The following is a 16,657-nucleotide window of genomic DNA, read 5'->3' on the forward strand; positions in this document are numbered from 1 at the left end:
TATGACCTTTTTTCTTCTGCTGAACACAAATGAAGATTTTTAGAAAAATATTTCAGCTCTGAAGGTCTCTGAGACTAAAATGTTTAAGCTCCAAAAAGCACATAAAAGCAGCATAAAAGTAATCCATAAGACACCATTGGTTTAATCTATATCTTCAGAAGTGATATGATAGGTTTGGTCAAGAAACAGATGAATATTTAAGTCCTTTTATACTTTAAATCTCCACCTTTGAACAGCACTGACCAATAGGTGGCTGAATGTGAAAGTGAAAGTGGAGATTTATAGTAAAAAAAAGACTTAAATATTGATCTGTTTCTCACCCACACTTATCATATTGCTTCATAAGATTTGGATTAAACCACTGGAGTCTGGATTACTCTATGCTGCCTTTATGTGATTTTTGGTTCAAAGTTTTGGTCACCATTCACTTGCATTGTATGGACCTATAAAGTTGAAATATTCTTCTAAAAATCTTCGTTTGTGTTCTGCAGAAAAAAGAAAGTCATACACATCTGAGATGGCATGAGGGTGAGTAAATGAGAGAATTTTCATTTTTGGGTGAACTATCCCTTTAAGGTTAGAGGTTTGTGTGTGCAGAAATAATAGTGAAAACACCACTAATTAAAAGTATGTGCTTTAAATAACACTATTAGTAGAGAAGGTGGAGTAAGAGAAGAGCAAGAAAGAGAATAAGAAGTGGGTGACAGCAGAAATCTCATACCCTTGTGTTGTAGTTTAATATAGCAGTGATCACACACTCGTGCCAGCTGATTCTTCAGGTATTCCAGGTAATATTTATTAGAGGAACACGCCTGACACACCACCTGTCGCCAAAACAGTCATCAGATCTATTTGTACACTCGACAAAATAGAACACAATGTCTGGGACTGATTCTTTGATCTCTGACCTTTCCACAGGCACGGCAATGGTGACGTCTCCAGGTAAGCGTGAACTCACAGGTGCAAATCATACACATGGTTGTCCGCAAATCTGGAATCCAGATTGGAGCTTTAGAGCCCAGCGGAAGACCATCGTCAGAAATTCCCTCCAACTACACAGAGAAAACCCAAACACATTAGACAAACAGATAAATGACTATTTACAGTCTGTTTCAGCACAAAAACATGCACACATTTTTTATTATAAACAATGCACCTCTATAGACTCCTTCAAGATATCGTACTGTGACTAGCCACTATTTTTTTTATGCAGGCTCTGATTATTTTATTTATTTATTTTTTCATGTCAATTACATACAGTTACATGAGACCACCAGTGCCACTACTACTACTTTTTTGCATTTTTCTAATTTAATACAATTAATTCAATAGCATATTATCTTAAATGTATTTCATTAGTGGCCTAGAAATAGTTCAGAATCTTAAATAATAAACATTTCTTATTCTCATTTTACTTGTCAAAGTGGACTTTTGGGCCCCACTGTACTTTTCATTTTATTTATGCTGGGTATTTATTTATGTATTTATTTATCTTTCAGAAAATTAAGAATTTGGCATCGGACAGGTTTAAACTGTTCTGGTGTATTGTTTGTGAACATTTTATGTTTATGTTGTTTAGTCTACAATAGACTTTGTTTGAACAGGCCTTAGAACATTCAACTGGATATCACACACATCCAGTATATTTTGATTTCATGAAGCACAATTGTCTGGAGCATGCAATTAGGGAAAGTTAAGCATTGCAAACAGTAAGAATATGTGTTTTGCCCGCACAGTTAGTAGTTTTCAGCATTGCAATGAACGAGAAGGTGCATTTCATAGGAACATACTTTTTCACACAAAGATAGATATTTTAAAAGCTATGATTAATGGTAGAAAGCAAACAGAGAGAATACATGTTTGCATGCAAAGTAAGTGACTTTATAAAGCACAATGGATTGGAGCATGCAATTAGGGTACGATAGGAATTGGAAGGAACTGAAATATTGACATTAAAAGGAAACAGTGAGAATTTGCGTTTTGTTCCAAACGTTACTGATATGAGGCTTTGCAAATAACGAGAACATGCAATTCATAAGAAAATGCATTTTGCATGAAAATATCTTTTTTTAAGAAACATAATAAATGGTAGAATGCAGAGAGTGAGAATATGAGTTTGCATGCATAGTTTGTTTATTTTAGGAATGGTAATTAATGGTAGTATGTAGATAGTGAGAATGTGTGTTTTGCAAAAAGTTAGTGTGATAATCAGGAGAATAAAAGTAGTTTGAATTTGAGTTTTTCACAGTTAGTTGTTTTCTGCATTGCAATGAAAGAGAAGATACCTTTCATAGGAACATACAGTACATGAAGATGAGAGATTGACCATTATTGGTTTTTTAATTACTGGTTTAAGTATCTGATATTTCTGCTTTTAGGCACATTAACAACATAATTATTTATCACTAACCTCTGGTGAACTGTTTTAAAAAAAACTTATACTGTGTCTACAAATAATTAATTTGATTAGTTTTAGGTGCAATATACAAATCCCCACACTTAGCCTGATTAATATTTAAAATGTAAAGTCTTTTGTTTTACATGATTGGTAAACCGATGATAAATAACCGATAACAGATTAAGTGGAAAAGTGGAAATATCGGTTAAAAATATCTCTAGATGAGAGCACTATACATTTGATCTAACCCAGATACTCAAAAACATACATGTAAAATAAACACACACACACACACACCTCTTGGCTTTTGCTGGAGAAGAATGAAATCTTCTTTCTGGTGTAGTCATCTATTGCTTTAGCGATGGCTTCCAACCATTCATCTCTCTCTGTGGCTGAACTGCAAGTAATTTCAATTAAAATAGTACCAAATATTTAATCCTTTTAGTGATTTAAAAATAATTAGCGTCATGTATAATTATTGATTCCACTACTGAAATGACTTCTGGACCCAAAACTTCACAATTGTTTTTTCCAAACACTTGTTGTGTGGTGTATTAGGGCTACAACCCCAGTGTATGCGTGAGTGTCTTACTTGGCAGACAGTATGAAGGAGCGCTCCACACTCTCAATGTTTAACTCATTCTGATAAGCCTCCTGACTCGGCTTGCTCACCTATAAAAGACGTGAGACACAAATAAAGGTTACATCTCCTGTAGTGTGTTTTTAGTGTGTGTGTGTTTGAGACAGTGGGTATCTGACCTTCATACCAGCCAGAGAGAGCATGCTGTTGACTTTATACTGGCCGGACTGCACTGGTGTCGTATACAGCAGAATATCATTAAACTGTGAGAGAAAACTGATATTCACTGTCCCAATTACAACAAAGCACTACACCACATTACATCACATATGGGCGAGTCATATGAAGAACAAGCTTATACAGTAAATGACCTGCTAATATGGACATTTCAACAATAAATTAACCCATTTAATCACTATATGGCCATCCCATATACACCGATCAGACACAACATTAAAACCACCTGCCTAATATTGTGTAGGTCCCCCTCGTGCCACCAAAACAGCACCAACCCGCATCTCAGAATAGCATTATATTCTATAACAGAGATGATATTCTTCTCACCACAACTGTACAGAGCAGTTGTTGATGAGAGAGGACAACAGAGAATGGCCAGACTGGTTCGAACTGACAAAGTCTACGGTAACTCAGATAACCACTCTGTACAACTGTGGTGAGAAGAATATCATCTCAGAACGCTATTCTGAGATCCAGGTTGGCACTGTTTTGGCGGTACAAGGGGGAACTACACAATATTAGGCAGGAGGTTTTAATGTTGTGGCTGATCGGTGTATACTATAAATGCTGTATGGCAAAACTTGATATACTGTATATAACTTAATATATGTATTTCTTACCAGGAAAAACATTCTCGGCTGCATAACTTTTCTGGAGAGTTTCATCAGGGTTCCCTCCTTTAAGAAAACCTGCATGTGAAACACAGAAACCCAGTTTGTTAGATCAGCAACACAGATTGCAGGCGCACCTAATGACTGCATCATGGGTAATGCGGTCTTTCTTACCCTGCCAGGCTGCACAATTTCATGATGACCGTTGAGACTGTACTGAACCTGCATCAGTTTCTGAAAGTTATCCTGAATACAATGAGATGTGTGTTAGAAGTCATACATATTCAGAATCAGAATCAGAATTAACTTTCTTGCCAAGTACTATATGCTTCCTCATACAAGGAATTTTTCTTGGTGACAGAAGCTTCCAGTGCACAAACAATACAACAAGACAGAGATAATAAAAAATAGAAAGAATAGAAAAAAAGAGCGAATAGAAATATAAGTATATATAGAAATACACAATAAGACAATTATATATATATATATATATATAGTATGTACAAATACAAATTGGTTATATACAGTGCAAGAGAATGTAATGCAGAAGAGGTAGGATATGTTAAATATTATAATTGACTAGGCTGTGTATTGCACATAATTATAGTATAGTTTTAACTGTTCATGAGATGGATAGCCTGAGGGAAAAAACTGTTCCTGATGCTTCTGGTGCTCAGAGCTCTGAAGCGTTGGCCAGAAGGCAACAGTTCAAAAAGGTAGTGGGCACGGTGAGTGGGGTCCAGAGTGATTTTTCCAGCCTTTTTCCTCACTCTGGAAGTGTATAGTTCTTGAAGGAAGGGCAGGGCACAACCAATAATCCTCTCAGCAGTCTGAACTGTCCTTTGTAGTCTTCTGATATCTGATTTCGTAGCTGAACCAAACCAGACAGTTACTGAAGTGCAGAGGACAGACTCAATGACTGCTGAGTAGGACTGTATCAGCAGCGCCTGTGGCAGGTTGAACTAACTCAACTGGTGAAGGAAGTACAACCTCTGCTGGGCCTTTTCACAATGGAGTCAATGTGGGTCTCCCTCTTCAGGTCCTGTGTGATGGTAGTGCCCAGGAACCTGAATAACTCCACTGCTGCCACAGTGCTGTTTAGAATGGTGAGGGGGGTCAGTGTTCCTCCTAAAGTCCACTATCATCTCCACTGATTTGAGCGTGTTGAGCTCCAGGTTGTTATGACTGCACCAGTGAGCCAGCCGCTCAACCTCCCTGAAATATTAATGATGAGGTGTTTGTGTGGTTGTGCGTTTGTCGTACCCCTTGTTTCATAATGTCGTTTGCATGGTTTGCAACTTCCTTCACCACACCAAGAGCAGCTGTGTAAACCAAATCAAACCAGAAAAGTTTCAATTATTTTAAAGGTCTTACGTATAAGCATCAAATCAAGCATGAGAAAATTGTAAGAACTAGTATATTAGCCAAACTCAGACAAGAGAAAGACCTCTGCTCAAAGAGTCCTCATTTAAGATATCACTAGATTTTTGTTACCTTTTGCTGACATATAAGAATAACTCTCTAGTGTGTGCATTGTATTATTTCTAAGGAAAAATGTGAGCTCTCACTTTGTGTGTCTTTGTAGTCGGACGAATCCTCAGGAAGGTTCTTCAAATAATCTGAAATAGGCATGAAACAGCAAATTGGAATATAAAAAAAGGGACAAAGAGATCTGTTGACTTTATGAAATTTCCTCCTGATCCACAGCTAAGTGTATTATGTACAATTGTAGTCTGAAGTTTACATACACCTTAGCCAAATATATTTAAACTCAGTTTTTCACAATTTCTGACATTTAATCGTAGAAAACATTTCCTGTCTTAGGTCAGTTAGGATCACTACTTTATTTTAAGAATGTGAAATGTCAAAATAATAGTAGAGAGAATGATTTATTTCAGCTTTTATTTCTTTCATCACATTCCCATTGGGTCAGAAGTTTACATGCACTTTATTAGTATTTGGTATCATTGCCTTTAAACTGTTTAACTTGGGTAAAATGTTTTGGGTAGCCTTCCACAAGCTTCTCACAATAAGTTGCTGGAATTTTGGCCCATTCCTCCAGACAGAACTGGTGTAACTGATTCAGGTTTAAAGGCCTACTTGCTCGCACATGCTTTTTCAGTTCTGCCAACAAATTTTCTATCAGACTGAGGTCAGGGCTTTGTGATGGCCACTCTAATACCTTGACTTTGTAGTCCTTAAGCCATTTTTCCACAACTTTGGAGGTATGCTTGGGGTCATTGTCCATTTGGAAGACCCATTTGTGACCAAGCTTTAACTTCCTGGCTGATGTCTGAGATGTAGCTTCAATGTATCCACATCATTTTCCTTCCTCATGATGCCATCTATTTTGTGAAGTGCACCAGTCCCTCCTGCAGCAAATCACTCCCACAACATGATGCTGCCACCCACATGCTTCACGGTTGGGATGGTGTTCTTCGGCTTGCAAGCCTCACCCTTTTTCCTCCAAACATAACAATGGTCATTATGGCCAAACAGTTACATTTTAGTTTCATCAGACCAGAGGACATTTCTCCAAAAAGTCCCCATGTGCACTTGCAAACTGTAGTCTGGCTTTTTTATGGCAGTTTTGGAGCAGTGGCTTCTTCCTTGTCGAGAAGACTTTCAGGTTATGTCGATATAAGACTCATTTTACTGTGGATATAGATACTTGTACACCCGTTTCCTCCAGCATCTTCACAAGGTCCTTTGCTGTTGTTCTGGGATTGATTTACACTTTTCACACCAAACTACATTCATCTCTAGGAGACAGAATGTGTCTCCTTCCTGAGCGGTATGATGGCTACACGGTCCTGTGGTGTTTATACTTGCGTACTATTGTTTGTACAGATGAACGTGGTACCTTCAGACATTTGGAAATTGCTCCCAAGGATGAACCAGACTTGTGGAGGTCCACAATTGTTTTTCTGAGGTCTTGGCTGATTTCTTTTGATTTTCCCATGATATCAAGCAAAGAGGCACTGAGTTTGAAGGTAGGCCTGAAAATAAATCCACAGGTACACCTCCAATTCAGTACACCTCCTATCAGAAGCTAATTGGCTAATTATCTAAAGGCTTGACATCATTTTCTAGAATGTTCCAAGCTGCTTAAAGGCACAGTTAATTTAGTGTATGTAACCTTCTGACCCACTGGAATTGTGATATAGTCAATTAAAAGTGAAACAATCTGAATTGTTGAAAAAATGACTGAAAGTAGATGTCCTAAACGACTTGCCAAAACTATAGTTTGCTAATATTAAATCTGTGGAGTGGTTAAAAAAATGAGTTTTAATGACTTCAACCTAAGTGTATGTTAATTTCTGACTTCAACTGTACTTATATAAAGATGTATGTACCTGTAAGCAGCAGTTGGTATTGAGGGATCCTCTGCACTGGTTTGAGCAGGTAATGTTTCAATGCCAGACTAGCACAGCGAGGACTCATCTGTGAGAAAGAATGAAAAATCAAACATCAACTCAATATTCACTAAACAGACCAATTTAAACAATATCATAAGAATATTATGCAAATGTTTTTGAAGAAAACTTTAAATGCACAAATTTGTATTTTTGCGAGCATTAATAAAGCAACAGTTACTAGAACAATTTCACAAACATACCTCAAACTGACGTACAACATTGGCAAAAGGAGGATTTTTGCGGCACTGTTCGTCCAGCAGAGCCACGTTATGGTCAAACTCTCGTATATAGGTGGAGTACATCTTCAAGTACGGACCCTTCTGAACAAAGATATCAGCCAACCTCTGGTGATCAGACCTGCAAGAGACACACAAAAATTATGCCAAACAAATCCAGTATTGAGCATTAAGGGGTGTACGATAAATGTTTTAATTGCTATAACAGGTATACCTGTTAAATATTCTTTATAGACAGTATATAAACTATGGAGCCCCTTAGCGGATAGGGAGGGAATTTATTTTCTGAAATAGCTTTGCATTCCCTCACAAAAATAGTTTACAATACCTGGCAATAAGTTTTGCTCTCCCTCAAATAGTTGGTGCTCCCTCAAATAGTTTGCGTTCACTTGCAACAGTTTGAGTTCCCTCGCAATAGTTTGGGCTCACGCAATAATTTGTGTTCCCTTGCAATAGGTTTTGTGCTCCATCGCAATAGTCTGTGCTCCCTTGTGATATTTGGAGTCCCTCGTGTTAGTTTGTGTTCCTTCCCAATAGTTTGCGCTTCCTTTGGTACAGCTTGCACTCCCTCGCAAAGGTTGCGCTCTCTCGCAATAGTTTACTTTCCCTCGCAATAGTTTGCATTTCCTTGCAACAAGTTTTGCGCTCCCTTGAATAGTTTGCATTCCCTCGCAATAAACTTTGCTCTAAATTAAATAGTTTGTGTTCCCTCCCAATAAGTTTTGCACTCCCTCTGAATATTTGCAACAGCTTGCACTCCCTTGCAACAGTTGGCACTCTCTCGCAATAGTTTGCGCTTCCTTTGCAACAGCTTGCGCCCTCTCGTAACAGTTTGCACTCCCTCCCAATAGTTTGCGTTCCCTCGCAACAGTTTGTTTCCTCTCAAAAAATGTTGCTCTCCCTTGAATAGTTTGTGTTCCCTTGCAGTAATTTTTGTTCACTCCCAAAAAGTTTTGTGCTCCCTCGCAATACGCTTTGCACTCGATCACAATAGTCTGTGCTCCCCGCAATAGGTTTTGTGCTCCCTCTCAATATTTGGGGTCCCTCGCGATAGTTTGCGTTCTCTTGTAATAGTTTGGGCTCTTGCAATAGTTTGCGTTTCCTAGCAATACATTTTGTGCTCTCTCGCAACTGTTTGCACTCCCTCAAAACAGTTTGCATCTAATCTCAATAGTTTGTATTTCCTTGCAACAAGTTTTGCGCTCCCTTAAATAGTTTGCATTCCCTCACAATAAATTTTGCTCTCTCTCAAATAGTTTGTGTTCCCTCCCAATAAGTTTTGCGCTCCCTCTGAATATTTGGGGTCCCTTGCGATAGTTTGCATTCCCTCGCAATTCGTTTTGCACTCCCTTGCAACTGCTTGCATCCCAATCTCAATAGTTTATGTTCCCTCGCAATAGTTTGTATTTTCTTGCAGCAAGTTTTGCGCTCCCTTAAATAGTTTGTGTTCCCTCCCAATAAGTTTTGCACTCCCTCTGAATATTTGCAACAGCTTGCACTCCCTCCCAATAGTTTGTGCTCCCTCCCAATAGTTTGCGCTCCCTCGCAACAGTTTGTTTCCTCTCAAAAAATTTTGCTCTCCCTCGAATAGTTTGTGTTCCCTTGCAGTAATTTTTGTTCACTCCCAAAAAGTTTTGTGCTCCTCGCAACACACTTTGCACTTGATCACAATAGTCTGTGCTCCCCACAATAAGTTTTGTGCTCCCTCTCAATATTTGGGGTCCCTCGCGATAGTTTGCGTTCTCTTGCAATAGTTTGGGCTCTTGCAATAGTTTGCGTTTCCTAGCAATACATTTTGTGCTCTCTCGCAACTGTTTGCACTCCCTCAAAACAGTTTGCATCTTATCTCAATAGTTTATGTTCACTCGCAATAGTTTGTATTTCCTTGCAACAAGTTTTGCGCTCCCTTAAATAGTTTGCATTCCCTCCCAATAAGTTTTGCGCTCTCTCTGAATATTTGGGGTCCCTTGCGATAGTTTGCGTTTCCTAGCAATACATTTTGTGCTCTCTCACAACTGTTTGCACTCCGTTGCAACTGTTTGCATCCCAATCTCAATAGTTTGTTCCCTCGCAATAGTTTATACTTTCTTGCAACAAGTTTTGCGCTCCCTTAAATAGTTTGCATTCCCTGGCAATAAATTTTGCTTTCCCTCGCATAGTTTGTGTTTCTTCCCAATATGTTTTGCGCTCCCTCTGAATATCTGGGGTGCCTTGCGATAGTTTGCGTTCCCTATCAATAAGTTTTGCGCTCCCTCGCAATAGGTTTTGTGTTCCTTGGCAATAGGTTTTGCGCTCTCTCACAACAGTTTGCATTCCTTCACAATAGTTTGCTCTCCCTTGCAATAATTTACACTTCCCTGCAAAAGTTTGCATTCCCATGATACAAATTTTGCACTCCCTCGAATACTTTGCGTTCCCTCCCAGTAAGTTTTGAGCTACTTAGCAATAGTTTGCATTCCCTCACAATAACTTTACCCATGCTTACAAAAATTAACAATGGTTTTACTATAGTAACCATAGCTGAACTATCGTATTTGTAGTACCACCATAGTAACCACAAAATTTACCATGGTTTTACTACAACAACCATATTTTAACCATGACATTCATGGTAAAACCATATAAACAATACAGGAAAACCAAAACTATGGTGATAAAAATAATAATTAAAATTTTTTCTCTTTAATGTATTTTAGTAGGTTAGTTTTACTATAGTAACATCATGGTTAAATAATAAGGCAAAATTATTGCGAGAGCACACATAAATTCCCTTCCCGTGCTCTAGGAGGCTCCATAAAAACTCTCTCAGCATTTGTCTGCATGTGTCTGTGTGCTTGTCTGTGTGCTATGTACCAGTGGGCTACTCTCTCCTCCAGTTCTTTCAGCAGGTCTTTATTAAGTTCATAAAGTTGAGGCAGATAGTACAAGATCTGATTCAACACTTTCTCCTCCACTAACGGCTTCCCGCTAGCACGAGTTGCTTTGGCAACCGCATCCCGGAAATCCTGACACAAAAATGTAGATATTAACCAATGCCAAATTCCAATGTAGAGTAACAAAACAAGCTAGTCAAGATCAGCACATGGGTAGCTAACATCAAATTTCAAGCAATAATAGAAGTGTCCTGCTACATTTCATATAAAACTATGTTAAACAATATGTTTAGTTTGTTTATAATTATTACACATGCCGTTTTATTACCTTATATTAATTGAGAGACTTCATGGAGTATTTGTACTTTTAAACATTATATTTAAAATGAAAAGGTGAAGACTAAAATTTGATTATCAACTTAGAAAAAAATGGTGACCAGTTACACAACCTGAGACTTTCCCCTTATTCATATGCAAATGTTAAAGTCTTGATGTTGAATTAAAAAAAAGAAAAAAAGATAATGGACATAATTCAATTATCCTCAAAGTCACATACTCAATACTCAACAAAACATTTCCAAACACTATTGGAGTAAAATCAACAAACTGAAACACAAACTTGCAGCACAGTCTATCAACAGCTTTAACAGGAAGTAGAGAGGACATTCTCTCACAAACACACACACGTCTTTAGGACAGCTGTTTGGGGTCACGGCCAAACAAGTGGGTTAAAGGGGGGTGGGTGAAATTTCTTTCCGAAAACTCTGTGTGTTGATCTCTTATTCCTTTAGCACAGTCTCTCTGGACACTCTCTTCCTCCCGTTCTTCCTCTGCCGTCTCTTTCCTCTCAATTAATTTCACTCATTCTGTTACTTTCACTCTTATTATAGTATGTACAGCTCTCTGGACTTATTTTTGTAGCTTTAATATTTTTAGCAACTGTGCTGTAAAGTGAATGAATTAAAAGAACCGTATTCAAGCTACGTCTTAAGCACAGTGCAATATGATACATTATACGTCAATGAGTCTGAAGTTTTGGTATTTTCATGCAATTACAGTATGAGCTTGGTCTAGGCCTAATGGGGCTTTTCCACTGCACGGTACAGCTCAGCTCGACACGACTCTGCGCGCTTTTTGGGGGTTTTCCACTGTGGATAGTACCTGGTACCTGATACTTTTTTTAGTACCACCTCAGTCGAGGTTCCAAGCGAGATGAGCTGATATTAAATGTAATGTCAAAACCCTGCAGATCACTGATTGGTCAGAGAGAATCGTCACTACCAGAGTCACTGGATTTGCGACACAGGACATCAACCCGCTAGTTTTAAAGTTAGCAAAAGCGACAGCAGTATCATTTGTTCATGCGATTTTCGAATTGTAAAAAGAAATGGCTGAGCGCAAAACCACGGCGTGGTCAAAAAACGAGGTGCAGGTGTTCCTCTCGTTAGCGACGAACGAAACAATGTAAAACGAAAAAGTCTTTCAGGAAGTTTCTCAGCTGTTGGCCACACACGGCTACCACCGGACCTACCAACAGTGTAGGGAAAAGTTAAAAAAACGTAAAAATGACTACAGAACCATCAAGGACCACAACAGCCGGAGTGGTTCAAACAGAAGAAAGTAGAAGTGGTTCGACCAAATGGACGCTATCTATGGCAATAGACCAGCGAGCAATGGGAGAGAGAGTGCCCTGGACTCAGCCACGGCGTTGTTGGAGTCCACGATGGAGGATGGTAAGTTTTGTTACGTTAACTCTATATTCTGCTTGAAAGCTTCACTTTATTTAGTTGACCAGCTACTGGAAAGCTTTCTTCTAAAACAACCAGGCCAATTTAACTGTTACACTTGTGTAAAATCACCATGCAGCAACTGCTTTATGCAGCACAATGAGCTAGTACCTTACAGCTAGCGGTCGTGTTATTGTTTATAGTCAGTAACGTTTGTGTCGCGTTTAAGATGATGTCACGGCAGTAGAGGCAGCGCAACTATGACGATCAGCCTATAATCCCACCCATGTAGAGGCGGCACTAAACAGCAATGGAAAAGCAAGCTCAGAAAAGTAAAGTGAGCAGAGTCGATTCGAGTCGAACCATAACGTGCAGTGGAAAAGTGCCATAAGTGGGTTGGCGAAATCATTAGATGTGGTTCTCAGACGTCTAAAGCACAATTACCTAATTCTCACAAGAACAGCAAATTCGCTTTTGTGGATCTTCATTTACATAGGCATTTCCTATACACACCCACAAATAGCATGAGCAATGCTACCCACTGCCAATTTCGTGTTGCCCTGCTACAAAAACGTAACTTGAATTTCGTGCTTTTACGAAATTTGGATTAGGCGTAAAGCATGGTTGCAGTGCTTAGTGCTGCACCTAACACAGGTATGAATAAAGGGCTCACAACCCCTCAGAAGAAGTTTTAATGTAAAAATGGGAATTACAAAATAACTATTTAAACTAAAAAAATGCAACGTCCAAACAAATTACGGTACAGAGAATTTGGGGGGTGGGGGGGGGGGAAGAACGAACAACTAGGACCAGAAGACTCGAGAGGTGAACTAATTATTTCTGTTTCCTGTGTGAGCAAAGCATAGCGTATACGGCTGTCACGTGACAAAAGAACAAACGATTTGGATCAAAAGAGTTGAAAGGTGAACTAATCATTTCTGTTTCCTGTACAGTGCCTAAGCGGTTTTCACGTAACAACAAACGAATGGAGGTTGCGCAATGCGCATCCAACACAAAATGAACGAATCACTCTCTGAGACTACTCGTTCAAAATGAACGAATTGTTCACGAATGACCCATCACTACACAAAATGAGAGCTGGTCTCACAGGATGCGCACTTGACAGCTGGGAGGGACAACAGGTAGCAGGGCTCTCGAGATGTGCTTTTCAAAGTTTTAACTTCTTTTAACTTGACCCAGAGTCTTAAAAACACGGTGTTTATAATGCTGAAAACCAGTTAGACACTCCAAAAGTCTCATATGTACATTGACCGACAATTAAAAATAGCGCAGATGGATCGTAAGAACGGGTCTTTTGTGAACTGGACAGAATGACGAACTCAACTGCAAAATCAATTGCTGTTGACTGTATGATAATGTTTAATGATATGGGAATAAAACAAGCTTTGACTTTGAAATATTGACTTCTAAAGCCACTTTTTGTTTTGTATAATCAATGCTTTACTCGTCAGCCACAATAATGCATTCTATTATTTCAGATTGAAATAAATTAAAATCCCTAAAAAAACATAAAGGCCCTAAAATAGGCTTAATTTTTGCCTACAAAACATAATACCCTGACTGCGCTTTTGTTATATTCAATCATGAACTTTTGCTCATCCTAGCCTTGCATTCAACACATAACTACTCATTAAAGTCCAAAAAACTCAGACAGGTGTCTGTGTATGCCTATTCATGTGTACCGTGATAATCAAATATTGAATGTAATGTTCTACAATAACACAAAATCTAACACAGTTCTATTGTAAACACAACTTTTCTCTGATTCAAATCTGGAGACAGTGAGAACAGTAATGACTTACAATGTGAAGCAACTTCAGAACATCCACAAATCTGGGGAAGACACACAGACACAATGAAAGCGAACTCAGAAACAGAAAAATAAATACTCTGTACAAGTGGTCGCCACAAAAATATGGAATGTGTTAATATACACAGCACAAATGAACAGATCTTCATGATGTAAAACACTATGATCACTGATATCACAACACTTACACTTTCTCTGAGCTCATGATCTCCATGGCGATGTGGACCACCTTGTTCTTCTTTGCCCTCTCTATCTCCTACAGAAACACACGTTAAATGCTGTTATGATCTCAAAACATATTCCAATTTGATATCCGTTACAGTGCCATTAACTTACACAGTTTCTGCATCCAACCATGATTACAGACAATATAGAGCCTCATATCAAAACAAACGCCCTGTAACTCCCATCTGTGTGTTTGTGTGTGTTTGGGTGTGGGCGGCTGGCTGATGTTGTTTTGGGCTAGTGAGAGCTGCAGTCTTTATTTGGATCGGGTGTCTGTCTCAACACAAGAACAAAGTTTGAGTGAAAGGACAGTTTCTCAGATCAGGGTGCGTCTGGGGGTCTCTCAGGATTGTCTCCAGACAGACCGTCTGCTGAACGTGCCTGCTCGAGACTGATGTACCCATAAGTGTTTGAAGTCACACCTGTTTTTTAAGAAAGGTTTCTGTCTTCAAATTGATGTTTAAACTCAACCATGTTGAAAGTTTAGAACGTTAAAGACAAGAAAAGCCATTCATAACGGATTTAACTTGTATAATGTCACGTACTTCTGAGTGAAACAGAACATTCAGTAGGACATAATGTAGAACAGGACTTGTTGTGAACCATTGGATTTGATTGGATCATGATCAAATGAAAAGTGATATAATTGGATAATTTTTCCCCCACCCAACTAAAAGTAGCGACACTACTAACTTTGTTTTTCAGTACCGTGATAGTAGTTCAGCTATTTTCACAATATGGCTTTTCAGTAACAAGCTACGTTTTTTAACGAATTTCGCTGTAGCGCCACAAAATGCTAAATTTGTCATATTGTATTGTGAACGCGGCAATGGGGCCGTGGAAGTAATCAAACACGCTTACCTAAACTGTCCTCTCTCTAGACGGCTAGGAAAACCAAATCATTTAAGTGAATCGGTCCTTTCGGAAAGTTTATGTAAATGAACCAGTTATAATTAACAATTTCCTTTAGCGTTGGGAAATCCTGATTTAGTGAGTAAGTTATTTTGGACAGTTAATGTAAATTAATTAAATCACATAAATGATTCACTGACCACGTTTACAAGCACTTAAGAAAACGTTTTATTCCAGGTTTTAGCAGAAAGCGGCGTTCTGAAATGCCATGTAAACAAAAAAGCTGATTCCCTTACGCCGCTTAAGGCATTGTTTCCCAACCAGTGTGCCGTGAAAGATTGTCAGGTGTGCCATGGAAAATTATCAAATACCACAAAATAAATGAATGCATAAAAAAAAAAAAAAAATTTAGGCATCCAAACTCCTCACCTTTCGGAGAAATTCGCCGTTTTGAAACCATAATCGGTCACTTTTGTGATTGTGAAGAGCAATAATTAATGAGCAAAAGTGACTGATATTTATACACGTTAAGGGTTTTTTACATGACTCGCGTCAGCGCTGCAGAATACATTGAAATCTATGAGGTGACGTCACTTTACACCAAAGTGTTTTTCACACACACAATTTCACCAATAATGTCTTTGAGAGTACTAAGCAACAAGAACTATTTAAAAACTGTCCAATTTTGTGAAAAGACATTGAATGTCTCATCATTTCTTTTAATTAAATATTATCTTATCGTTTACGAATATCAGAGACCCCAGTTACTGAACTAATTTAAATTCACCAAGAAAACGCTTAGACCTAAACATTAGCGAGTCTTTTTATTACTTTCTGCTATCAAAGCAACTGCAAGCTTTTTTTCTCTCTTCCATATACAAGTTTTCAATGTTTATTGTGCACACCTCCCACTTTTTTACGTGGCAAACACGTAAATTGGCCCTCTATGACGCTTTCTGCAACTCGTCATGTGGAGGGCAATGCGGCGCTTGATGCTGGCGTTGAACGGAGCGTTGACGCCTCGACTCAACTCGTGTGAAATGTGCTTTACAATGAAAGAACATTTTTGAAACACAGAATTATTATTATTTGTCTATTATTGTGGTCTTTTCTGATAAAAGCCATGATCAGCAGTTTAAATAGGCTACTGTAGGAAAATGATACCGTAGATCTGCTTTGTGTTTATAATTCTTATACTGAAGTCAGTAGATTTGTAGTCATGCAAGTTTTAATAAAGGAGAAGGTAAGGACGTTATTGAAACTTACTATAATTATACTATTATTGTTGTCTTTTTAATGAAAAATAATGCTCAGACCTCTTGGAGATCAGAGCTTCGCACCCTATCCCTTAGGGTGAGCCCTGCCACCCTGCAAAGAAAGCTAATTTCTGCCGCTTGTTTCCGTGATCTTATTCTTTAGGTCACTACCCAAAGCTCATGACCATAGATGAGGGTTGGAACATAGACCGACTCTTAAACTGAGAGTTTTGCCTTCAAGCTCAGCTCCCTTGTCACCACCACGGCCCGGTACAGCAACCGCATTGCTGCAGCCATTGCACCGATCCGCCTATCGATCTCATGCTTCAACTTTCCTTCACTCATGAATAAGACCCCGAGATACTTTAACATTTCCACTTGGGGCAGCTGCTCGCACCCCACCTGAAGAGGA

The 16,657-nt window shown here is 38.7% G+C and overlaps 1 protein-coding gene across 2 annotated transcripts in view; it reads right to left on the minus strand.

Annotated features, from left to right (window-relative positions):
* LOC127436832 (FYVE, RhoGEF and PH domain-containing protein 6-like) overlaps positions 1-16,657 on the minus strand; it is a 52,322-nt gene that overhangs the window by 10,177 nt on the left and 25,488 nt on the right. For both annotated transcript variants that reach the window (XM_051691267.1, XM_051691268.1), the window contains exons 4-17: positions 14,101-14,168; positions 13,905-13,935; positions 10,335-10,486; positions 7,446-7,602; positions 7,183-7,270; positions 5,395-5,445; positions 5,090-5,148; positions 4,001-4,072; positions 3,836-3,904; positions 3,158-3,241; positions 2,991-3,070; positions 2,696-2,795; positions 909-1,052; positions 722-824 (exon numbers count right to left, since the gene is read on the minus strand). In XM_051691267.1, the coding sequence (XP_051547227.1) occupies positions 722-824; positions 909-1,052; positions 2,696-2,795; positions 2,991-3,070; positions 3,158-3,241; positions 3,836-3,904; positions 4,001-4,072; positions 5,090-5,148; positions 5,395-5,445; positions 7,183-7,270; positions 7,446-7,602; positions 10,335-10,486; positions 13,905-13,935; positions 14,101-14,168 (1,258 nt within the window). The remainder of the gene's footprint in view (positions 1-721; positions 825-908; positions 1,053-2,695; positions 2,796-2,990; positions 3,071-3,157; positions 3,242-3,835; positions 3,905-4,000; positions 4,073-5,089; positions 5,149-5,394; positions 5,446-7,182; positions 7,271-7,445; positions 7,603-10,334; positions 10,487-13,904; positions 13,936-14,100; positions 14,169-16,657) is intronic.

Source organism: Myxocyprinus asiaticus, chromosome 47 (assembly GCF_019703515.2).
Source record: "Myxocyprinus asiaticus isolate MX2 ecotype Aquarium Trade chromosome 47, UBuf_Myxa_2, whole genome shotgun sequence".
Classification (NCBI taxonomy): domain Eukaryota; kingdom Metazoa; phylum Chordata; class Actinopteri; order Cypriniformes; family Catostomidae; genus Myxocyprinus; species Myxocyprinus asiaticus.